The 24,760-nt window shown below is 44.4% G+C and overlaps 1 protein-coding gene across 3 annotated transcripts; it reads left to right on the top strand.

Moving 5' to 3' along the window:
- The first annotated feature begins 201 nt into the window (after positions 1-201).
- Positions 202-22,838, top strand: CHMP7 (charged multivesicular body protein 7). Of its 3 annotated transcripts, none has more exons than XM_054018194.1 (10): positions 202-357; positions 11,914-12,088; positions 14,190-14,375; positions 16,291-16,424; positions 16,882-16,930; positions 17,586-17,705; positions 18,070-18,168; positions 18,497-18,557; positions 19,682-19,837; positions 20,970-22,838. In XM_054018194.1, the coding sequence occupies exons 1-10, from the start codon at positions 284-286 to the stop codon at positions 21,032-21,034; spliced, it is 1,119 nt and encodes a 372-aa protein (XP_053874169.1). In that variant the 5' UTR covers positions 202-283; the 3' UTR covers positions 21,035-22,838. The 3 variants fall into 3 exon arrangements, with proteins under 3 accessions (XP_053874169.1, XP_053874167.1, XP_053874168.1); XM_054018192.1 differs by lacking the exon at positions 202-357 and adding an exon at positions 9,680-10,088; XM_054018193.1 differs by lacking the exon at positions 202-357 and adding an exon at positions 9,681-10,088 and having other exon boundaries at positions 19,685-19,837.
- Positions 22,839-24,760: the final 1,922 nt, after the last annotated feature.

Raw genomic sequence — 24,760 nt, forward strand, 5'->3', positions numbered from 1 at the left:
ATGGGTTTGCTATCTCATGTTGTTGTACACTGTATGCTTTCCCTATGCGCAAGAATGTAACCAGTTAGAAGTGTTGTAAGCAGAGAGGTAGAAAGAATAAAAACCCCAGGAAAGTTTTCCTGGGAGGTTTTTCGGCTTGAGGCTTTTAAAGCTTTCTGGCTACCTGGCGTTCTGTTTCCTTTCCTCTGTCGTCGCCACACATAACTTTAAGACCAGAAATGGTCTCATCGAAGCCAAGTGGGGCAAATCAGTGACTTTCTCTTACGGGCTAGAAATCTCACATATGGAGCTGCACAAAACTTTTAGAATTCACCTAGTCATCCTGCCAACAGCACTGCTGAGCACAATGGAACCCAGGTTAGTTAGGAGGGGTGCAGAGGTGGGGTGGTTGGTTTTGTACTTAGATCTTTGCCAGATTCTTTTTATGTCCTCAGTTTAAATCATTTTATGGTCTTGTAAAATCCAAACAACCACAGAGAAAAGCAAATAAACTCACACCTATGAAAGAATGTCTGTTCCTCTTGCTTATGATATCTCTGTAACCACAACCCTGTATGCAACCAGTGAGTGTGACCCAGGTTGTGTATTCAGTACAGATTGGCAACTACATCAGAACGTGTCTGCCGCTATGGCTGGCCAGAAAACGAGAATTCCGTTTTCAAAAAAAGTTGTGGTTTTGCCATTAGTTCCCCTTCTGCTGTGAAGCAAAACCAAGAGCTACTGAAATCTTTAATGCAGAGAAAGAGAAACTGCGGAGTGGTGCTTAGGGCACTCGCCTGGGATGTAGGAAACCCACATTCAAGTCCCACTTCTGAATTAGGCAGAGTCCCATAAATGCCCCAATCACCTAGCTATTCTGGGGTGGGTCTGTCTCTGTGGCCAGAAATTCCACACACACAAAATCTACCTCCTCAAAATTGATATTGTCCCTAAAAGCTTCCATTTCTACAAATCAACATTTTCTGACACTGTTTTATCAAAAATATCCTGATCAGCCCTAGGTACAACCTAGTTGTCTCCTAATCCAGTTACAGACATGGTTCTAGTTGATATATTACCTTGTAATGTAACCAGGCGAATGCTTTATTCTGCCCAGTCTATGAAACGCAGTTAAGGTCCAATCGACATTCCCACTGGAGCCATGTATGTCCCCTAACTGGTTTACAATGGCTAGCCAGATGGTGGCCAAGGAAATTGCTTATTATACAATTACATGCTCACTTTACTCATCCTCCTCCATTCTTTCTCTCATATTGTGTCTTGTCATAGCCTATATTGCTGGCTTTTTGGGGCAGGCACTGTTTTTTACTGTGTGTGTGCGCATACGCAGTGCCTAGCACAATGGAGCCCTGATCAGGTTCTCTGGGAACTACTGCAACACAAATAAAAATAATAACTAGCTCTCCTGGCAAGAAGAACAGGAGTACTTGTGGCACCTTAGAGACTAACAAATTTATTTGAGCATAAGCTTTCGTGGGCTACAGCCCACTTCTTCGGATGCATAGAATGGAACATATAGTAAGGAGATATATATACATACAGAACATGAAAAGGTGGAAGTAGACATATCAACTCTAAGAGGCTAATTAATTAAGATGAGCAATTATCAGCAGGAGAAAAAAAACTTTTGTAATGATAATCAAGATGGCCCATTTCAGACAGTTGACAAGAGGTGTGAGGGTACTTAACATGGGGAAATAGAGTCAATCTGTGTAATGACTCAACCATTCCCAGTCTCTATTCAAGCCTAAATTAATGGTATCTAGTTTGCAGATTAATTCAAGCTCAGCAATTTCTCGTTGGAGTTTGTTTTTGAAGCTTTTCTGTTGCAAAATTGCCACCTTTAAGTCTGTTACTGAGTGACCAGGGAGGTTGAAGTGTTCTACTGGTTTTTGAATGTTATGATTCCTGATGTCAAATTTGTGTCCATTTATTCTTTTGCGTAGAGACTGTCCGGTTTGGCCAATGTACATGGCAGAGGGGCATTGCTGGCACATGATGGCATATATCACATTGGTAGATGTGCAGGTGAACGAGCCCCTGATGGCGTGGCTGATGTGATTAGGTCCTATGATGGTGTCACTTGAATATATATGCGGACAGAGTTGGCATTGGGCTTTGTTGCAAGGATAGGTTCCTGGGTTAGTGTTTTTGTTGTGTGGTGTATGGTTGCTGGGGAGTATTTGCTTCAGGTTGGGGGGCTGTCTGTAAGCAAGGACTGGTCTATCTCCCAAGATCTGTGAGAGTGAGGGATCGTCCTTCAGAATAGGTTGTAGATCTTAGATGATGCGCTGGAGAGGTTTTAGTTGGGGGCTGGAGGTCACGGCTAGTGGCGTTCTGTTATTTTCTTTGTTGGGCCTGTCCTGTAGTAGGGGACTTCTGGGTACTCTTCTGGCTCTGTCAATCTGTTTCTTCACTTCAGCAGGTGGGTATTGTTGTTCTTGTAGAGCAGACAGAACCTGAAGACTGCAGCCCGGAGGCAAGCAGTTTTTTTTTTTTTCCTGATCATTTTGCTTCTCTCTGTTCTCTTTTCTTACTGGGTTCTGGTTTGCTGGATGGTCTGTGGTGGAGTTTGGAGGACTGGCTGTGACTCACAGGGTTAGCAATAGGCCACGATGCTATTTATGTCTAGGCCACTAGTTTAAATCCAGCCCATGTTGATAGTGACTTGAAGTTGTTACCACCTGAGGTCTTGACAGCTTTGGAGATGCTTCTCCAAGCCTAACCTTCAACAGTGTATGTTTCTACCACATTACACCCCAACCCTGTTCTGGAGGGACCACCTTTAGGGTGCTTTATGTGAAATGCTGGTGAGTCTCAGACCAGTTCCTAGTATCTCTGTCACAGAAGTCATGTCTGCAGCTGGTGCAGAGAGGCCAAGAAGGACAGAATGAACTGTGGAAGCAGGGAGTTTTTCTCCGACAGACCCATAGAGACAGAACTTTCCAGGTACAGAACTCTCCAGGTTGTGAAATACAAGGGTGCAATCCAGACCAGTGAGGGGCTATGTCACCCTTACCACGCAACCTGGGATGTCTTACAATGCCTTGCTGAAGTAGCTCCCACCTGGGCCATTCACAAACAGCCTTCCAGCATTCAAGTCACACCCTGAGTGTCTGTGTAAAGCTATATCCTGGTCCAGCAGCTGTGACCCTAGCAGCCTGTCAGCAAACATCAGCCACCAGTCTGGCTTTTACCAGCCTTGGTTACTATTTGCAGGGTAAACCCAACACACTCCCAGGCCTAGATCTCCCTCACCCCCCAAATGTATGTGTTGTACTGCCCAGCCCTCTCCTGGGCAGTCCAAATATATTAAGTCTATTATTCCTTTAAGGGAATAATACACAACAACTTGCCACCTGAAATGGAGTTACCCAGACACAACAAATTCAACACACTGAATTAGATAAAACAAGTTTATTAACTACAAAGAGAGAGATTTTAAGTGAGTACAAGCGATGAGGCATAAGAGTTAGAAATGGTTACAAGAAAAATAAGGATAAAAAGCTTTCTAGTGCCTAACTTCACAAACTATATTAGATTCAAGCAAAGTTTCTCTACACATGTTTCCAGCAGTATTACTGACCAACCTCTAGGTCAGGACCTCTCCCCCGAGTCCAATATCTGCTTCTTTTGTCTTCTCGGGTGCAAAGGGTGAGGTGGATAGTGAGACAGAGAGGGGTCCCTCGGGGTGTTTTTTTGTTCTCCCTTCCCCCATTCTGCTTGATGATTCTTAATTTGCATTTAAGCAGTAAACAGACGAGTATACACTCCTTTGTTCAAGACAGGTCTGTTTGACCAATTTGGTGCAACGTGAGTCTGAACATATTTTTAACATTGTACAGGGGGAAATTTATAATTTTACACATAATGCTACTACACACATTTTTACCATGAACTTACTGATCAGCAAGTTACGAGTTTTCAAATGATACCTCACCAGGCATACCTTGTACCAAGATTATTACAACAGTGGCTAGGGTATGAGTACAGGGGTGCATTCCGGCGCAGTGGTCCCTCCAGATCAGGACTGAGGGACACTGCACTGGAAACAGGCCCTGCTTCAGTTTGTGCTATGCCTGTTCCATGAGGAAGCAGAGGACTTCAGATTGCAAAGTTGTCAAGCTGCCACCTCTGAGCAGTATAATATTTTCTGAAAATAAATGAGCAGGGCTTTACTTTGTGACGCAAAAAAAGCTCTGGGTGTATAAGGAAGGTCTTGCCAAGCAGCTTCGCTTCCTTTGGATGATCTCCAAGGTTGTGGGGGGCAGGGTCACTTAGTATGCTGCCTTTTGGATCTCTGTGCTATCAGGTGACACAGGGCTTCCTGCTCTAGAAGCATCCAGACAACTTAGAATCAGGACTCCAGGGACCACCTGCTAGGTTTTTTCCCAGAAGACTATCTTTCCATCCATCATAGGGCTATTGTTTTAAGAAACTGCTGTTCGTGCTCTGGTAGATGGTTTCCTTTGATTGGAACCACGGGACTCTCACAAGGTTTCCGCTGAAATTTCCAGCTGGAGAAGAAATTTCTCAGCTCTGACAAGCACGCTGGGAAGAAAAAAGGGCCACATTTTCTAGTGGCATAACTCCATTGACTTCAGTGAAGTGGCACCAGCAGATAATTTGGTCCAGGATGGCCTCAGACCCCCTGCACGCTTGGGACACCCTTTATGCAGAAATCTGAGGTGATCAGGCCCTGTAATGGTACGGGGTGGATAAAGAATATTAAAGGAAATGTTTCTCAAAAGGAAATCCATGTTGAACTTTCATTTCTCTCACAAGCCAGTCCTCTGCTCAGCTTGGTGCACGTGGGCAAAAAGGGAAGTCGAGCACAAATCAAGCAAGACCTTGCATGTGAAAAAGAGTAATATAGCAATGTATACTTCTTCCCCGCCCACACACTTCATTCAGTTCCCTGCTCCAGCCATGTGCTTTAGAAGTAGGGTGACCAGACATCAAGAGTGAAAAATCGGGACAGAGGGGTGGGGGGTAATAGGCACCTGTAGAAGAAAAAGCCCCAAATATTGGGACTGTCCCTATAAAATAGGGACATCTGGTCACCCTATTTAAAAGGGAGAGGAACAAACTAGTGGAGAACACTCTGAGGAGGTGCAGGAGAAGCTAGTGGGGTGACAGTGACATCTGTAGAAATTGGTTGGGGAGTAGGAGATATGTCCCAAATGTGGAAGATATTTACCTCTATGGGGCAAACTAAATGGAGCTAGGAAGTCTTATGTACATTTGTACATGAGGCATACTATGCTTATAGAGGCACTGAGGTCCCACTGACCAGTGAGATGAAACAAACTGTTGTAGGGAACACCTGCTTCTGAAAGGAAATAACAGCGTTGATTCAAAGAGCCCTTTGTGCACAGTAAATGTTTGGCTACTTCAGAGCTGTCTGTTTAGAGATCATTTTGATAGCTGCCTTAGAAATATGATAGATTAGACACATAATAGAGCAGCAGTTGCAACTTCCCCAAGTAAAGTTGAGCTGAGCTTTCTGCTTAAGAGAGAATTTTTCATAGAGCTGTAAAATGCATGTGCATAGGTAGATTGTCTTGAAAATTGCTGTTTCATACAGCTAACTGGCAGGGTTTCCTTAGACTGGATAAATACTTTTAAAATGAAGACACCTTCAGCATCTGCCATAGATTATGATTGGCCTCAGAGTGTATATTTATTGATCTACATTTTTTTGTCATGAGACACACCTAGTCTTCAGTCAATGGCTCAATTGTATAACATTGTTTTGTTATACAAGAACAAAATACAGACATCTTTATTTAGTTTTTCACCATGACAATGATGATGTTGCTTTTTGATGCGAAGACTTTGTGACTTGACATAACGCTGCTGCATTATACCCTATGAACAATTTGATTGGACTTAGTGAGTTGACATTGCAGTATGATCACACAGTGACCTGATGCAATGACATTGCCGCTCAGTGGGGCGATCTTGCATTGCACAACACCATGACCCTTTGGTTAAAGTGATACTTTTTTGTACGATGTGATGGCGCTTTGCCCTTTCGCGATGAAGTTTCAATGTGACGAGATGACATTTTGATCCTACATAGGGTGACCATACAGCAAATGTGAAAAATCGGGACAGGAGTTGGGGGGTAATAGTAGCCTATATAAGAAAAAGACCCAAAAATCGGGACTGTCCCTATAAAATCGGGACAACTGGTCACCCTCATCCTACATAGTGATGTTTGGCACACCCTGATGAGGAAGGATGATCCAGTGGTTGGGGCACTAGCCTAAGATCTGGGCAATCAGGGTTTAATTCCTGATCTGCTACAGACTTCCTGCGTAACCTTGAGAAAGGTACTTAGTCTCAATTCCCTAGCTGTAAATGGGGATAATAGCACTTCCCTACCTTACAGGGATGTTGTGAGAAGAAATATATTAAAGATTGAAGTGCTTTGAGATCTACTGATGAAAAGTGCTATATAAGAGCTAAGTATTATTACATTGTGTTGTGAATTGATTATGATGTGTCAGGACAATCGCTCCTTTTTTATTCCAGCATTCGGCACAATGGGACCCCCTATCTGATTGCTGCATTTGGGTGCTACTGTAGGATAAATGAAATTAAATAATAATAATAATAATGAGGTATTTTACCTCATTATGTTGTGAGGATGATGGTTTGCAGTTGGATGACACTTGACCCCCAGAGGTAATGTGGTGATAGTGTCACAATATGATATTATGTCATAGAATCATAGGACTGGAAGGGACCTTCAGAGGTCATTTAGTCAAGGCCCCTGCACTCATGGCAGGACTAAGTATTATCTAGACCATGCCTGACAGGTGTTTGTCTAACCTGCTCTTAAAAATCTCCAATGATGGAGATTCCACAACCTCCCTAGGCAATTTATTCCAGTGCTTAACCCTCCTGAGAGGAAGTTTTTCCTAATGTCCAACATAAACCTCCCTGGCTGCAATTTAAGCCCATTATTTCTTGTCCTATCCTCAGAGGTTAAGAACAATTTGTCACCCTCTTCCTTCTAACAACCTACTTGAAAACTGTTATAAGAACATAAGAATGGCCATATTGGGTCAGACCAAAGGTCCATCCAGCCCAGTATTCTGTCTACCGTCAGTGATCAATGCCAGGTGCCCCAGAGGGAGTGAACCTAACAGGTAATGATCAAGTGATCTCTCTCCTGCCATCCATCTCCACCCTCTGACAAACAGAGGCTAGGGACACCATTCCTTACGCTTCCTGGCTAATAGCCATTAATGGACTTAACCTCCATGAATTTATCTAGTTCTCTAGCCTTCACAACCTCCTCAGGCAAGGAGTTCCACAGGTTGACTGTGCGCTGTGTGAAGAAGAACTTCCTTTTATTTGTTTAAACCTACTGCCCATCAATTTCATTTGGTGGCCCCTACTTCTTATATTATGGGAACAAGTAAATAACTTTTCCTTATTCACTTTCTCCACACCACTCATGATTTTATATACCTCTATCATATCCCCCCTTAGTCTCCTCTTTTCTAACCTGAAAAGTCCTAGCCTCTTTAATCTCTCCTCATATGGGACCCATTCCAAACCTTTAATCATTTTAGTTGCCCTTCTCTGAACCTTTTCTAATGCCAGTATATCTTTTTTGAGATGAGGAAACCACATCTGTACGCAGTATTCAAAATGTGGGCATACCGTGGATTTATATAAGGGCAATAAGATATTCTCCGTCTTATTCTCTATCCCTTTTTGAATGATTCCTAACATCCTGTTTGCTTTTTTGACTGCCGCTGCACACTGCGTGGACGTCTTCAGAGAACTATCCACAATGACTCCAAGATCTCTTTCCTGATTAGTTGTCGCTAAATTAACCCTCATCATATTGTATGTATAGTTGGGGTTATTTTTTCCAGTGTGCATTACTCTACATTTATCCACATTAAATTTCATTTGCCATTTTGTTGCCCAATCACTTAGTTTTGTGAGATCTTTTTAAAGTTCTTCACAGTCTGCTTTGGTCTTAACTTGCTTGAGCAGTTTAGTATTGTCTGCAAACTTTGTCACCTCACTGTTTACCCCTTTTTCCAGATCATTTATGAATAAGTTGAATAAGATTGGTCTAGGACTGACCCTTGGGGAACACCACTAGTTACCCCTCTCCATTCTGAGAATTTACCATTAATTCCTACCCTTTGTTCCCTGTCTTTTAACCAGTTCTCAATCCATGAAAGAATCTTCCCTCTTATCCCATGATAACTTAATTTACATAAGAGCCTTTAGTGAGGGACCTTGTCAAAGGCTTTCTGGAAATCTAAGTACGCTATGTCCACTGGATCCCCCTTATCCACAAGATTGTTAACCCCTTCAAAGAACTCTAATAGATTAGTAAGACATGATTTCCCTTTACAGAAACCATGTTGACTTTTGCCCAACAATTTATGTTCTTCTATGTGTCTGACAATTTTATTCTTTACTATTGTTTCAACTAATTTGCCCGGTACTGACGTTTGACTTACCGGTCTGTAATTGCTAGGAACATCTCTAGAGCCCTTTTTAAATATTGGCGTTACATTAGCTATCTTCCAGTCATTGGGTACAGAAGCCGATTTAAAGAACAGGTTACAAACCATAGTTAATAGTTCCGCAATTTCACATTTGAGTTCTTTCAGAACTCTTGGGTGAATGCCATCTGGTCCCGGTGACTTGTTACTGTTAAGTTTATCAATTAATTCCAAAACCTCCTATAGTGACACTTAAATCTGTGACAATTCCTCAGATTTGTCATCTACAAAGGTCGGCTCAGGTTTGAGAATCTCCCTAACATCCTCAGCCGTGAAGAGTGAAGCATGTTCCCTCTCCATCTTCTCTTTTCCAGACTAAACAAACCCAATTTTTTCAATCTTCCCTAATAGGTCATGTTTTCTAGACCTTTAATCATTTTTGTTGCTCTTCTCTGGACTTTCTCCATGATTTCAGGGGATGTGAAACTTCAACCAAAGCTGATGATATGATACGATGACGTTTGAATACATCACATTCTGATACTGTGTGATTGATGCCAGTTTTGACCTAGCTGCTTGACATTGGGACATGTTATTTCATGCTGTGAAGGCTGCGTGATCCTGTTGTGCCATGGCGTGACGCTGGTTGGGTGGAGTGAGCTGACATTTTAAGACATCATTATGCTGTGACCTTTCAGCATGCCTCAGACTGATGTGATGTGTTGTTTTGCCGTGCCGCGCTGAGGTACGATATGTGGCATCCCTATCCTGCATTCCGAGGTGACAGGGTGTCGTTTGGGAACGTTGTGATGTCACGGTGACTTGACAAGGCCTGGTGCGCCGTGACGCCATTCCAAGGCGGCCCCACACTGTGACGTGCGTGGAGACCTCCCTGAGGTGTGGTGGTGCCGTGCTGGCGTGATGTCATGTCTGACATGATGATGTCATTCTGAAGCACTGTGATGTCATAGGGTTACCACACACAGCTTTCGCCTTGCAGCATGATGCTGGCATAAATATTTGGGGAGTCCCATGTTGGGGGTGGCACTAGCACCCCCACTCCCCAGCAGTCACACAGGGGCGGGTAACAGCTCCCTCTGCGCCCCCAAGCCCGGCTCCCGCAATGCATTTCGGGAAGAGAACTTTGCCTTGCCGGCCAGTCAGCCACACGGCGCATGCTCGGGAAGGCCTCACAAACAGGCCTGGGGCGGCGGCGCATGCGCCGTGCGGCTGCCCGGCAGTGAGAGGTTGCGGGCCGCGGCTAGGCGAAGCGGGGGGGATAGGCCGCGTTGGGAGCCGGGGGCTCGCGTAGATGTGCTCGCCGGCGGAGGCGCTTCCCGGGCCGGCCCCGGAGGGGGACCTGCCCCCGGAGTGGGAGTCGGACGAGGAGCGTATGGCCTTCCTGTTCTCGGCCTTCAAGCAGAGCCGGGAGGTGAACAGCACCGAGTGGGACAGCAAGATGGGCTTCTGGGCCGAGCTGGTGCTGGGCCGGGGCCGCCGCCGGGGGGCGGTGCGGACCTGCCTGCGGGAGCTGCAACAGGCCTTCGAGCGCCGCGGCAGCGTCCCGCTGGGGCTGGGCACCGTGCTCCGCCAGCTGCTCAGGTACCCGGCCGGGGCGGGGCTCGGGGCGGGGCGGGCCCGGAGGGAGAGCAATAGGCGGGGCACAGGTGTGGGGTGGGGGGGCCAACACACTGGGGGATGCTGGGCACGTGGGGCATTAAGGCAGGGCAATATGCTGGGGGTCACTGGAGGTAACTGGGGGTCACCAGGTGCAGGTATAGGGGTGGGGTACAGGGAGCAATATGTTGGGGGTCACCAAGTGCAGGGCACAGGGGTGCTATACTGGGAACAGTATGCTGGGGGTCACTGGAGGTGACTGGGGGTCACCAGGTGAAGGTATAAGGGTGTGGTACTGGGAGCAATATGCTGGGGGTCACTGGAGGTGCAGCGTGTGGGGTGTTTACAGAGAACTGTATACTAAGGGGTTCCTGGAGATGCCAGTCATGGGAGTGCACAGGGCATGTGGTAATAGTGAGAGCAATATCCTGGTGGGTTTGGGGTTCAGGGAGGTAAGGGACATGATATGCTGGGGGTCCTTGGGTGCAAGGAAATGCTGAGAGGGATGTGGGGCACCGAGCGGGCAATATGCCAGTGATCACTAGGGTGTGCTGGGCACGGGAACGTTGGGCAGCATGGGGCATTACAGTGGGAAACGTGGTAGTTGTGGAGCACCGTACATAAGGGGGACTGATAGGCATGGATCAGAGGGGGCACTGAGCTGAAAGGGTGATAGCGGTATGCTAGGGTTCACTGGGAAGCTTGGGTGCTGGACACAAATGGGTAGCAGGGAAGGTGCATGAGGCAGAAGGAGTTAGTGGGCATAGGGAGCAATATGCTTAGGGACATTGGGAAGGCTGCTTTGCGTATAAGTGCATGGGGCCATATTGTAGTGGGTGCTGGGAGGCCAATTTGCCAGAGGACTCTGGAGAGGAGGATTAGGTTTGGTGCTGTAGAAGCTGCTTGGGCACTGGAGGCAACCTTTTGCCTTTTCATAGGTTCTATCCAACATAGGGGCCAACAGCACTGAGATTGTTCCCCCTTGAAAATACTTAAGGAACAACCTACATATTTTATGCCAGTCTGAAAATCTTTTATCTACTGGTGTTATAAATAACACACACAATAGTCACGTCTGGAAGAAATCAGAGAAGAAAATGATTTGTGTTTCCAGGTTATGTGCTTTACGCATAAAGTTCTGTCAAATGCACAATCACTCTAAGAGCTTCACTGCAGCCAGTTTCCTTTTTGTGTGTGTGTTTTATTTTCACATTGTAAAATGAAAGAACAACATAGGAAAATATTTGTAAAATCAGCAAAGTTGCAAGAGGATGTGTAGGCAGAGGAAGTTCCTTGAACTACTTTCTATAAATTTGCAGTGTGGAAAATCCCCACACAAATAGGAAAGGAAACTGCTTTCACTCTATGCATCCGAAGAAGTGAGGTTTTTACTCACGAAAGCTTATGCCCAAATAAATCTGTTAGTCTTTAAGGTGCCACCAGACTCTTTGTTGTTTTTGACTATAGGGAAGATTTTTATAGTAAACCATTGTGCATAAATTCTGTCAAAAGCCCAAAGTAAATAAACTGGAAATACAGTAGTTGTTCTCGAGCATTTTTATATTGTACTGTACATAACATTTTATTTTAAATTGAGATTTCAAATTGATGTCCAAATAATCCCTCAGTTAGACAATCTTGTGAAATCTACTGGAATTGTGAACCAACTTATATGTTCTGTGCTGGAGAAATGTTACTGCTAAAGTTGATTCTCCACAGAGATCTCTACATGCACTGATGATTACATCTGCACAGTGGGGACTGGGTTGCCACGTCCATTTCTAATTCTTGTATGTCTTACTCTCTTCAGACGTGGCAAACTGCAGAGGGAGTCAGACTTCATAGCCAGTGTAGACAGCAGCTGGATCTCATGGGGTGTGGGAATCTTCATTCTGAAGCCCCTGAAATGGACCCTGTCAAGTGTGCTGGGTGACAGTAAAGTGCCTGAGGAGGAGGAAGTGCTGATTTTTGTGGAGATACTTCAGGTGAGCATTGCACTGTCTGGAGCTTGCCCTGGTTACCCATGTTAAAGATTTCCCCACATTAACAGGAAAGGGTCAGAGTTGAATAAGAGACCTTCATCTCTACTCATGTACATTCAAAAACCCAAGAGAGGGGAGGGGGTTGAATGGCTCATAGATGGGACATAGAGCCCTTCCCCTCTACATATATGTTCAGAAATTAACGTAATGGCCATTAAATGACTTCTGTAAAATGAGTTGATGGGTTTTCAGTTCATTTTCTAGTGAATGACACTGCATCATAACACACAAGCAGAGTTGGCAGTCTCTGCTGTGAGGCCACTCTTCTCTTACATTTAAAAAGGGTCTCCTCCAAGTTGAGTTTGAGGTATATATATATTTTTCAGTACAGTATGTGTGGAAGCCTGCAGATTACTGTCTGAGCACCATCTGTTCTGTAGATACATACAAGTGTCAGTGACTGTCCATCCAGTATCTCTTGTCTTCATTGAATTCACATGCAACTTTAAAATTAAATTGAAACAGTGTTTGTACACTTTCCAATCATGATTATACCTGTGTCTCCAAACCTGTGAAAGGCCCTTGTTTATGGCAACTTTTGAAGTTTAAAAATAGAGCCAGATTTTCAGCTGGTGTAAATCAGTGTTGCCCCATTTGGCTTTAGTGGCATTGCATCTGATTCCTTTAGTTGGCCCTATGTCCTTGAGTTAGCTGAACTAAAAAATAAGGGTTTGAAGTTAAAAAATCAACTTAAAAAAAATCACACATCTTTCTGAACTTTTGTTACCTATTTTCGTTACAAGCAGCAGCTTAAATGATTATAACTCCCTGCTATTATAGAGAACTCTTTTCTCTGTTCAACTTGTTTGCATTGTGCATTTGACAGCACTCAGTGTACAGTTGCACTGTTTCCTGGATAGAGTGTCCCATATTAGAATGGGGCTTTTATACAGCATCAGGAAATAAACCCTTTTTTTTTTTTTTTTTAAAGTGACTAAAGCCTCAAACATTCACTGTGGGATTCAGGGGCAGATGGAATTCATGACATTGCGTTCGACTTTTTTTTTTTTTTTTTTAAAGTTGTCTAGATTAGTCAAGTTTAAATGTATCTTTCATTTTTGAAAAGGGACATGTATTTTGTGTTACGTGTGAAAAAATGGCTTAACTGATCAAGTTGAAATTTAAAAAAAATGTTTGAATTGGGCAAAGTCGAAAAGGAAACCCTTTGAGAAGCGTAGAAAGGGCTATGGAATGGGTTACTCACCATGCAGTGTCTGTTGCTTATTTTGGTATATGCTTTGGCAGAGGAAACAGGAAGCTTGCAGCTCCAGTGCCTCAGGAAATGAGGGAACAAATGATTCTCCTATATTCCATTAACAACAATGCTGTTTTTAAAGAATTATAAACTTTCCCTTTTTTTAATTTTACAAACAATTCTTCTAATTGAACCTTCATTAGTCCACTTTTAGCCCTGGGACTTCTAGAAACTTTACTGTGTAATGTGTGCAATAAATAAAATATACCCCCAGACCTCCTGACTTCCTAAAATACAAAAGTCACCTTTCCCCAAAGTTCTAGACTAAAGCTATGATATCAGGTAACTTATAAGCCTCTGGGAAGAGAATATAGAGAGAATTTGATTGGCAGAGGAGGAGACATAGGAGTGTAAACACATTCGTTTGGAATGGATATGAAAGCTGATAAGGACATGGTGCTTTTTAAAAATGAAACATAAATCCTTAGTATTCCTGTGAGGGTTAGGTGTGTGGTGGTCCGCATTTTACAGTTGGGGGAGAGGTGAAGTGACTTGCCTCACTTGGGATTACTGTTCCACAGCTTCTGGCTCCCAATCCTGTGCTCATATCTCTATAGATTCACGCTATGTTATGAGTTACGACATGTGAGCTATACATTATATGTAGATTTGCTGGTAAAATATTCTTGAATTGATGTACATGACTTGTTTGGGCCATGATACAATGCTGTTGTGACTCTTCACCTGTGTGTGAAATCTACATTGGCACAGAGATGTCAGATTGGCACCCATTGCAGTAATAAGAAAGGGATCCCAATGCACGCTAACAGTTTTGTTCCTTTCCTTCAGGAAAAGGCAGAGGAAGTGTATCGCCTCTATCAGAATTCTGCACTCTCTTCCCACCCTGTTGTTGTCCTCTCAGAATTGCGCTCACTCTGTGCCAGCATATGTCCGGATGAGAGGACATTCTATCTACTGCTGCTCCAGCTGCAGAAGGAAAAGAGGGTCACAGTCATGGAGCAGAATAGAGAGAAGGTACAGAATGGCAGATGAAATTTAATTTTGATAAATGCAAAGTAGTGCACATTGGAAAGCATAATCCCAACTATATGTATAAAATGATGGGGTCTAAATTAGCTGTTGCCACTCAAGGAAGAGATCTTGGAGTCATAGTGGATAGTTCTCTGAAAACATCCACTCAATGTGCAGCGGCAGTCAAAAAAGCGAACAGAATGCTGGGAATAATTAAAAAAGGGATAGATAATAGGACAGAAAATATCATGTTGCCTCTATGTAAATCTATGGTACGATCACATCTTGAATACTGTGTGCAGATGTGGTCGCCCCATCTCAAAAAAAATATATTGGAATTGGAAAAGGTTCAGAAAAGGGCAACAAAAATAATTAGGGGTATGGAACAGCTTCTGTATGAGGAAAGCTTAATAAGACTGGGACTTTTCAGCTTAGAAAAGAGACAGCTAAGGGGAGATAGGATTGAGGTTTATAAAATCATGACTGGTATAGAGAAAGTAGATAAGGAAGTGTTGTTTACTACTTCTCATAACACAAGAACTAGGGGTCACCAAATGAAATTAATAGGCAGCATGTTTAAACAAATAAAAGGAAGTATTTCTTCACGCAATGCAAAGTCAACCTGTGGAACTCCTTGCCAGAGGATGTTGTGAAGGCTAAGACCATAACAGGGTTCAAAAAAGAACTAGATAAATTCATGGAAGATAGGTCTGTCAATGGCTATTAGCTAGGAGGGGCAGGAATGGTGTCCCTAGCCTCTGTTTGCCAGAAGCTGGGAATGAGCAACAGAGGATGGATCACTTGGTGATTACCTGTTCTGTTCATTCCCTCTTTGGCACTTGGCACTGGCCACTGCCGGAAGACAGGATACTGGGCTAGATGGACCCTTGGTCTGACCCAGTAGGGCCATTCTTATGTTCTTATGTAGAGTGTGTGTGGTCCCATTCCTGTCTTGCATTCTGTTTTGCTGACAGGGCACTAATTTTTATGGCTAAATGCAGGTGTCTTCCATTAGCCGTTCACCTTGTATGTGTACAGGAAGAAATGGCTTTTCTCCATGATCATAAGCTGGTGGTGCGGGGCTGAGGTCTCTGGAGTGTTCACTAAGTGAGGGGTCTAAATTCCACTCCCCAAACAATCTTGTAAATATATAGCGCTGTTCACTCCAAAGAATTCTACACTTTACAAGCTGATAGGCAAGCTATAGACACAGGTTACTTGGTGTTCTTCCAACAACACTACCCAGTGGTCTAGGACAGGAAGAAAAGGAGAACACTGTAACCAGTTGAAGATGCATAGGGTTTTCGGAGTGGTTGAATGTAATCTTTCCTGCTGGAATTTGGCCAGAACACTGGGGTTAATACTGCAGCTCTTGGGTGGTGGGTTGTACCATAGGCTTTCTGATGACCATAAATGGTTCTGATGTTGGTTTCACATCTAATCTGAATGATGACACCTTCAGCTGTGCAGTGCCTGCTAATATCATGCAGGGGCACTGTTTAGATAGCAGTAATACTTGGTCACTTCACATCTTCAAAATGCGGCACAAACACTAAGTAACTGGTGCTGAGTCCAAAAGAAGAATGCCTCCATGGAGTTACCCAACACCGCTGCAGTTTCTGGGCATTCGTTTGAGACATCATGGCTGCATACTAATATGGCTCAAATGTGATATTTTACTGGATTATAAAACAAGCTGGCATTGCCCTTTCTTTAGATTCTAGTTTACCAGTGTCCCTTTTAGTATTATGGGCCCAAAGCTGAACAAGGAACTGTGACGGCAGAGTTTACACAGCCTTTTATTTTTTTAATGAAGAAGTCTTGCTTTCTTGGTATAGATGTTGTTCTAGAGATTCTGGCTTGTGAGAACACAAATCCTACAGTCTGGCAGTTCAGTAATGTGCTGCTCCTCCTTTAGATAGTGAAGTTTGCCCGAGGTCTGCATGCCAAAGTATCTCCAGTGAATGATGTGGACATCGGGGTCTATCAGCTGATGCAGAGTGAGCAGCTGCTATCACAGAAGGTGGAGTCCCTTTCCCAGGAAGCAGAGAGGTATTTGTGTGTGTGTCTGTCTGTCCGTCCGTGTCCTTGAGCTCTGGGAAGAAACTTTGCTTGTGACCTGGCCCTTAGTGCATGTATAATGTGTTGCTGAGAGACTTTTTTTCCTTGTGACTGTGAAAAGGCAAGAAATGCCTCTTATTTGCCTGTCAGGTGCATGGAGAGCAAAGTATGGCAACCCAGGGTTCTCCACCCATTTTACCCTGTGTTTCCACAGTCAGCCACTTGCCTTATGTTGTCCTTGGAGGCACCCCAGAATACTTTATATCATTTCCTACTAGGCATCCTGGAAAGTGGTGGAGTGATTTATGGGGTGCACTGGTTCTGAGTGAGCCAGTTGCAAGTGGCTGAACAGTGGTAGAGGGGAAGACGGGGTGGAGAATATCACAGCTGTTTCATGACCCCCTCCTGCTTATAGGCTTGAGCTTCTCCTTGCCCTCTGTCCTTGCAGGTGTAAAGAAGATGCCCGGAGTGCTTGTAGAGCTGGCAAAAAGCAGTTAGTAAGTATACTCTGACCCTGCCTGCTCTGCTTCGGAAGCTGTGGTCTTGGAACTGTGGTACGAGATGGGCAACTTCTGAGTTTCAATGTTGTATGCCAAGACCATTATAGACTCATAGACTTTAAGGTCAGAAGGGACCATTATGATCATCTAGTCTGACCTCCCGCATGATGCAGGCCACAAAGCCGTCCCAACCCCTTTCCCTTAACTCTGCTGTTGAAGTCCCCAAGTCCTGTGGTTTAGAGACTTCAAGTAGCAGAGAATCCTCCAGCTAGCGACCCCTGCCCCATGCTGCGGAGGAAGGCGAAAAACCTCCAGAGCCTCTGCCAATCTACCCTGGAGGAAAATTCCTTCCCGACCCCAAATATGGTGATCAGTAGAACCCCTAGCATGTAGGCAAGATTCTCCAGCCAGACCCTCATTGGCCATTGAGACCTGCAAAACCTACTGCTATGGCAGAGGGGCTTGATTCACATGGTGCAACCTCATGCAAACATTCTGGTCTGGAGTAGAATGGTGAAGAGAGTTTGAGGGCATCTCAGTCCTAAAGTCAGCCCATGGCATGTGCTTTGCTGCACTGGAATAGTTGTTTTAAGAAGGGACTTCTTTTGGATGCTGCCTGGTTTCTGATCCAAGTTTGTGTGTATGTTCTCAGGCACTGAGATATTTGAAGTCCAAGCGAAGGACAGAGCGGCGGATTGAAGAGCTCCTTTCCAAGCTGGATGCAGTTCAGGGCATCTTGGATCGTATATATGCTTCTCAGACCGATCAGATGGTAGTGTGTTTCTTCCACCTCTCTCTTCATACGTTCGCTTTGCTGCTCAAGTTTGCTTTACCTACCTCTTCAAACTCTGTGTTTGAAGAGCTCCTGCATATGGGTAAGACTCATCCTCTCTACTCCAAGAGATACTGAGGATGGCCTACGAGTCTTACTGTGATTGTGACAAGGAAATTGGCCTCTGGCTGCATCCTCTTTGCCTCTTCATGCTGCTGCCCTCCTGCCCTACTGAAAACTCTGCTAGGATAGCAGAAGGCAGACACTAAGGCTTCTCTGAAGAAGCAACAACTTATAGTGTTTCCTTAGTCTAAGGAACACATCCCTAATAGAAGTAACATTTCTTTCTTTTCTGCTTATTAAGGTGTTCAATGCCTACCAGGCTGGAGTAGGAGCTCTGAAACTGTCCATGAAAGATGTCACTGTGGAGAAGGCAGAGAACCTGGTGGATCAGATTCAGGAGGTATTGTGAGATGATGGTGGCATATAAGAACAGATAGGGAAACAGTGGGTGAATGTACTAGGCACATTGCCCAGGTGGGCTTGAGGCTTCTGACACTATTTTGCCCTTATGCTCTGGATGTCTCTTGGACTGTATGGTCCATACAACTTTCCTTAAATCAAGTTCCATGTTACTCCTTTGTCCTTAAAATACCTGCAACATTAGCACTTTGTGTTGGTAGATGCTCTCTGATGTTCTTTTACAGCACTCATCTGTGTACTGTCTAACTGCAGGCAAAACTACTTGAAGGGCTTTATTGCACAACCATGTACTGTTAATTCTCTTCCAGCTTTGTGACACCCAGGATGAAGTCGTTCAGGCTCTGGCAGGAATGTCGATCAATGGCTTGGGTGAGTTCATCCATTTTGTGGGCTTTCCCTCCTCTTCTCTCCTCCTCCCCTACCCCCCATTCAGGTGCTTGCCAGTGGCTGTTCTCCGAGAATAGGCAGTTGTTCTCATCCCTTCAGATCATCTGCTCTACTGGTGCCTTGTAGAGGGAGCAAGGGGTTACAGGTAGTCTCCTGGTGTCTGATCACTGATTGCAGGTGACTCAACAGGTAGAATCATAGGACTGGAAGGGACCTCGAGAGGTCATCTAGTCCAGTCCCCTGCACCCATGGCAGGACTTTAATATTAGGTAGATGGAGAACTGGGGATGGGAGCCAGCTCGCAGTTGGACTCCTCCAAACATACAAGCTCATAGAACTGCTTGCAGTTCTCCAAGGTTGGGGCTGTAAACTACTGAGTAGTTTAGTCTGTTTTTTGGATGGATACTATTAGCTTTTGTAATGTCTTCCTTTCTTCCTGGTTTATCTTCTACAGCACCTATGTTGCTATCTGTCTCTTCCAAAACACTTCCTCGCCCCCAGTCCCTCCATCACACACAGGCTTCAGCAGTGATACCCTCTGACTGAGGTTAGGATGTATCAGCCCTTACTGCCTTTAGCAGACACGGCCTTGCCACCCCAGTCCTAGGTGTTGAACTTTCTGCCTCTTCTGCCCTGAGGCATGAGGTCCCTGTCTGAGGAAGAAGCATGCAGCGCTGCTCATGGTTTTGGATAATAGGAGAGTTGCAATGGTTCTCTTTCTGGCTTGAAGTAACTTTGGTGGAGGCTGAAACTGGGACATTAGTGCTTGCTCTGAACTTGACTTGTAAAGTCAGTGTTAAGTTTTCTTACCTGAACAGGAATCTGTGCAACCCACCAGGTAATAGATGAGTTGGCAGGAGCTTCTCAGGCTCAGGTTCTCAAGTGTAACGTCCCCTTTGAAAGGGGAATGACATCTGGGCTTAGTGTCCAGCCGTGAGTGAGCAGCTCTTCCAGTGATGTAGGATTGTCCTTGCAGCACTCTCCTGCCACGATGCCTTCCTTGGCCACTGGGATGTTTTGCTTATATGATCTTCCAGCCCGTTTCCTGTGCTATGAGGATATTGTTTAATTCCTCCAGAGATTGATTTGTTTCTTCTCTAACCTAGCAGAAGTTGACAGTGAGGAACTTGAGAAGGAACTGGATAGTCTTCTCCAGGACTCCACTAAAGAGCCTTTGGACCTGCCTCCTGTTCCCCAGAAGCCTCTACTTCTCAGCATCTCTGATACTGAGCTTGAAGCAGAGTTGGAGAAGGAGGATGGAGGTATGTATCAGCAACAATCTTAGCTGGTGGCCTACTACTGGGATCAAAGACAACCACATATCAAGAGGTGGTGGCTCTCTGTCCTCTTGCCAGCGGTCAAATGTCCTGCTCTACAAATTCACCGCTGTGCTGTAAATTAGCACCACCTGGCAGTCTTGGCATAGAGGCTAAGCATGATATGGGCCAGAAAGCATAGTTCCCTCTAAACTCTGTCAATGGGGTTTCAAGGATTGTCCTATTAGAGGGCTGCTGCAGGGTGGAGGGGTAAGCATGTTCTACCCTTGCCCATGTCTTCCCTATTCTGTGGCTAAATGTCTATAGTCTCCTTGGCTGTGAATCCTACATTTATATTATCACAGAGAGAGGATGCCCTTCTTTGAGCAGACCTACTCCCATTATATGGTGAAACAGAGAGAGCTCCTATTTTAGTAGCTAGTGGAAACTGTTTTCCAGCTAGTTAACTCCTTCCGAAAGAGAAGCACTCTGAAGAACTGGATGGCGCCAGCTGTGTGGGTCGTTGTTGTAAAAGTGCGTTTTGGTCCATTTTATAAATGTTGGCAGGCCCATAGCTAAAACAGTTGATCTGCCAGGTCCCTGAATATGCAGCAGGCCCTCTTAGTGTTCTTCTGGGCCCTTCATTGCACCCCCTCCTCTTTTCATGTAGCGGATACAGATGCTTAAATTGGCCACCAGTCTCCGCTTCACCTAGTAATGATGAGTGACTTAAGGTTAATTTAAACAAAAAAAATAGGAATTAACATACTGGATCAAATCAGTAGTCCCTCTAGTCTCAAAAAGTAGTAAATACCAGAAGCTTCAGAGGAAGGCATGAAATCTCTTGATGATTGAATGACCTGCCCATAGAATTTTCTTCATATCTGTGAGCAGCTAGTAACTGTCCTATGTCCTGAAACGTGGATTAGTATCCTTTACATCTGAGGGCAAACCCTAGGTGGTATGCTATTTAAGTGTCAAGAAACCACTATGTACTTACATGGTATGGGGGGGTTGGGGGGGGTTAGTAACTGTTTGCCTGTGTCTGTCTTCAGGACTTAGGATATGGTTGGTCTTTCTTTAACCCATTCTACTGCTAAACACTCACTTTTCTTCTCTGTTGCTTCTTCATTTGTAGGTTTGGCACAAAAGACTGCTTCTACATATTCTGAACCCAAAAGAGCTCTGGGACTGGGTCTCTAACAGCGTCCTGCTGCTGTAATTTGAGAAGTTGTCTTAAGCTTGCTTAACTAGTGACCATAACTTTAAAAAGTAACTTTTGGAGTGTGGGTTAATGCCCCCCTCTTTACTGGATATCACTTTGCTAAACGACAGGATCTACTGCCATGACAATCCACCCTTTCTGGAACTGATCCTAGCTGGTGTTGCTGTCATCTCTTTAGTGTCAATATCTACACTGGTCTCAGTTTGACTTGTTATCCCAAGTCACCTATGATGTTCACTCTTGCCAATGAGCTCTGTCTTCCCTGCAGGATTACAATTCCTGAGCTCTCCTACTTCATAACTGTCCTCAGTTTTGCTATGGCCAACGTTGAGGAGAACCTGAAACGCAGTAGGATCACAGTTTTTTGACCTCTGGCTGTTTGTGTGGTTGTGTAAAACGTTTGGCACGTAACATAGGTACAGTTCTTGAAAGTCATCTGTCTGCAGCAAGCTTACACCCATGTTGATAGTACTGTCTATCTTCCCTTGTTTGTATTTGCACGATTGTGGTCAACGAGACCAATAACTGTTTTATTGTATGAGCCTTGTTGACACTAGGGGGCAGCAATTGCCAGCACAAGATGAAATTTACTCCTCTCTCTGTAATACACTAAAGCTTTGAAAGGAGACCTGCAAAGGGTTTTTAAAATGAAGGTTCGCTCTAGGCTGCGTGATGATAAAGGCCAGCAATGTTTCTTAAGTTTCCGCTTGTTTTTTACTTGTAGAAATAACAGATAGCTCAAGTTTAGTCTTCCCTGCCTTTGCTGGAGAACTTGTTGGGAGTCACAGGGTTGGCTAGTGTGAGCTTTTTACACCATCACTGAATGGATGGGGATTTTGTATCCTTTTCCAAAGTGTTCCTTAGACAGTGGCAGTAACAGTAAAACAGAGCATTAAGCAGTCTAACAATCCTCTCTTTTAGTTTGCAGTCTTGAGATGTCATAATTTTGCTAGGGCACCAGTTGTCCTAGAGAAGAACTGAATTTCTAATGTAAAAAGACAAGCAGAGGAAATAACCTTTAGGAGCTGCCTTTGTTCATTAGAAAGAAGTGCAATTCCTCTTTGCAGGTCACTTTTACTATGCTTATCTTGTACACGGAAGAGGGTAAGCCTGACCTGTCTTGCTTCCAGTTGCATCTAGCATGGCTGGATTAGCAGCTTTAGGCGAGGCAGGTGCTTCCAACTGTGCTCTTGTGTATCCTGGCTCCTGATGGGAGCACCATGCCCTAGACATGGAGTGGTGAGTACCAAGTGTGGGCTGACCCAAGGAAAAAGGGCTGTCGGGTGGACTAGCTGAGTATACATTTGTAACTGGTGGTCTCCTTCTGTCCCCACATTTGAATCCGTGTCTGCTTATTGGGTATTAGCCCTGTGCTGCCTCCTGTACCAATGGCTCTCCATTGCTCAAGCCAGGTGGAGGGCAGTTTGGATGAATAGTAATAAAGGGTCATGGAGTAATGAACAGGAGAAGGGGCACTGGACCTAGCCCAACTCCAGGAGAGGGGGGGGGGGAGAACTACCAGTGAAGCATCTACAGTCTGCTGCATCTGAACACAGCAGCTCCTCTTCTCCTCCCCCGCACAAATACCATTACTGAGTGGCGACCCCTCCTCCTGTGGAGGGTATGGTGCAAGGGGTTAGCAAGTCACATGGGACGCAAACACAATCATACTAAATAATTTTAATCTCCGTGTTCCTTTCCTTTGTAAAGAGAAAGAGGGGAAACAATTGCTGTTTTTTCTACCTGCTGTGTAATAAAGGGGGAAAAAAACAAAAACGTCCATTGTGCTGCCAGTTTCTCTCTTGCGGTGCTTCCAACACCTGTGATGGAAAGATTGTTCGCTAAACATAAATGCGCAGCTGACAGTGGTTTGACTTCAAAAACAGAGCGATGGATAATCCATGCACCCGGCTGTAGGATGTACCCACAACAGGACCTCTGCTAGTGCTCTGTTCTTAGTCTAAATTAAAACAGGCAGTTGCTTTCAGTGAGAGACAGAGCCCTGCTGGCTTGTGGTTCAGGAGCCTTGGTGTATTCGTGAGCTTAAAAAGCCGTTTGATTGCTTTATTTGCTCTTCAGGACACGCCATCCTTTCTACCTCTCGTTCATTCCCAGAAAGCAGCACGATTGGTTCCCACGCTTTTCCTCTGGTCCATTTTATAAAATGACTAAAATGTTGGGACTTTCACCAAGGACACTATCCCACAATCGAATAGACCTTCCTGCTAAACATTTAGAGAATCAAAGTAAACGTTCCTTTCTTCGGCTTCCTTTTGTTATGTCTAGTTATGTCCCCTTGGATCACAGTAAACGACCGTGCTTGGTTATTGATCTCATTTGGATGCTTATACAGTCCTGGTCTGAGTCCCTGTTCAGTTATTACCTACTTTATTGGATTAATCTTCATAAGTCATTCTCTCCTACTCTTTAATAATCTATGACTTTCCCTTATTGATTTTAAATTAAAGGTTAACGTTCAGAATAGCAACCGCTGATTCCTGTATTGTCAGCCCTAGAAAGTAACTAGACTCTTCCTTCTCCAAATTCCCAACTTCTCTCCCCACTTTTTGACGATGCCTAGAACTGAATGCTGTATTCTACATTAGTAAGGCAAGGAATTATTTTGTGTGTCTGCTCCATGCTGTGATACTGGCCCTCTATTGCATAAATTTTGCAGGGGAAGGGGGTTGTTTTGTTCCCATTTGCATTCCAAGTTACTTGTACACTGCCTGAACCTATAATGGTAGCTGAGACTTTGCTTACAGGCAGTAGTTCTAGATCCTTTCTGTAGGGACTGGAGTAGCAGAGTACCAAACTCCCAGACAGGATAATTCCCTTCTGAGAGAGGCAAGGCATGGTGAAGTTGCTGAATATATCCCCTTTGCAAGCGTGTGTAAAACATGCCAGAGAGACTATTGTTCATAAGGGCTGGAAGAGGCATTTAAGAGTTAAATCTGAGCAGCTGGTGCGTTACTTGAAGTGGCTTGTAATTTTCATGCTTTGACTCTGAGTGGGAAAGCAATCAAGATGACTGAATGGAAAGAAAGCTTAAAGATGTGGCTGTGAAAAAGAAGGGGGGAAATCGTAGAGGGGTAATTTAGAGAGCACCCTGTTGCTGGGAAGGGAAAGATATTAAATACAAAAGTGCTAAAGAATGACTTGCCACCAAAATAGAATCGTTTCATACTAAAGTGCTTTGCAAAATATATACACAGTACTCACTTCACTGAAATACAGCTACTTCTGAGATGGAACCGCAGCTGTTTAATGATGCAACCTTACATCAGTTTAGTGTAGGAAGCAAAGGATATTGCATCCAACAGAAATTGCAGGAAGACTTTCAGATGGGCAGAATGTAATTACCTAAGCTCCAATTTGGTCATGACACCAGGGTTAACAACTTTCTCTTTCAAAAAGGATCAGAGGAATAACAATGCACATGAGTTCCGCAATCTGTCTGAGATACAGAACGTGGTTTTATGTCTCAGGCAAAAGGCTGTTCCATAGCACCATGCGGAAACATTGGTTCAGAATTAATTAAAAGGAAGGACGATAACAGGGTTCAAAAAAGAACTAGATACGTTCACGGAGGATTGGTCCCTCAATGGCTATTAGCCAGGATGGGCAGGGATGGTGTCCCTAGCCTCTGTTTGCCAGAAGCTGAAAATGGGCAACAGGGGATGGATCACTTGATTACCTGTTCT

This window comes from Malaclemys terrapin, chromosome 2 (assembly GCF_027887155.1).
Source record: "Malaclemys terrapin pileata isolate rMalTer1 chromosome 2, rMalTer1.hap1, whole genome shotgun sequence".
In the NCBI taxonomy this organism is placed as follows: domain Eukaryota; kingdom Metazoa; phylum Chordata; order Testudines; family Emydidae; genus Malaclemys; species Malaclemys terrapin.

Excerpts from the sequence above, each read along its gene's own strand:
- CHMP7 (XM_054018192.1), top strand. The coding sequence starts at position 9,799 with ATGTGCTCGCCGGCGGAGGCGCTTCCCGGGCCGGCCCCGGAGGGGGAC. Across the intron at positions 17,706-18,069 it reads CTTCTCAGACCGATCAGATG|GTGTTCAATGCCTACCAGGC; the intron begins GTAGTGTGTTTC and ends CTGCTTATTAAG. Across the intron at positions 18,169-18,496 it reads TGGTGGATCAGATTCAGGAG|CTTTGTGACACCCAGGATGA; the intron begins GTATTGTGAGAT and ends ATTCTCTTCCAG.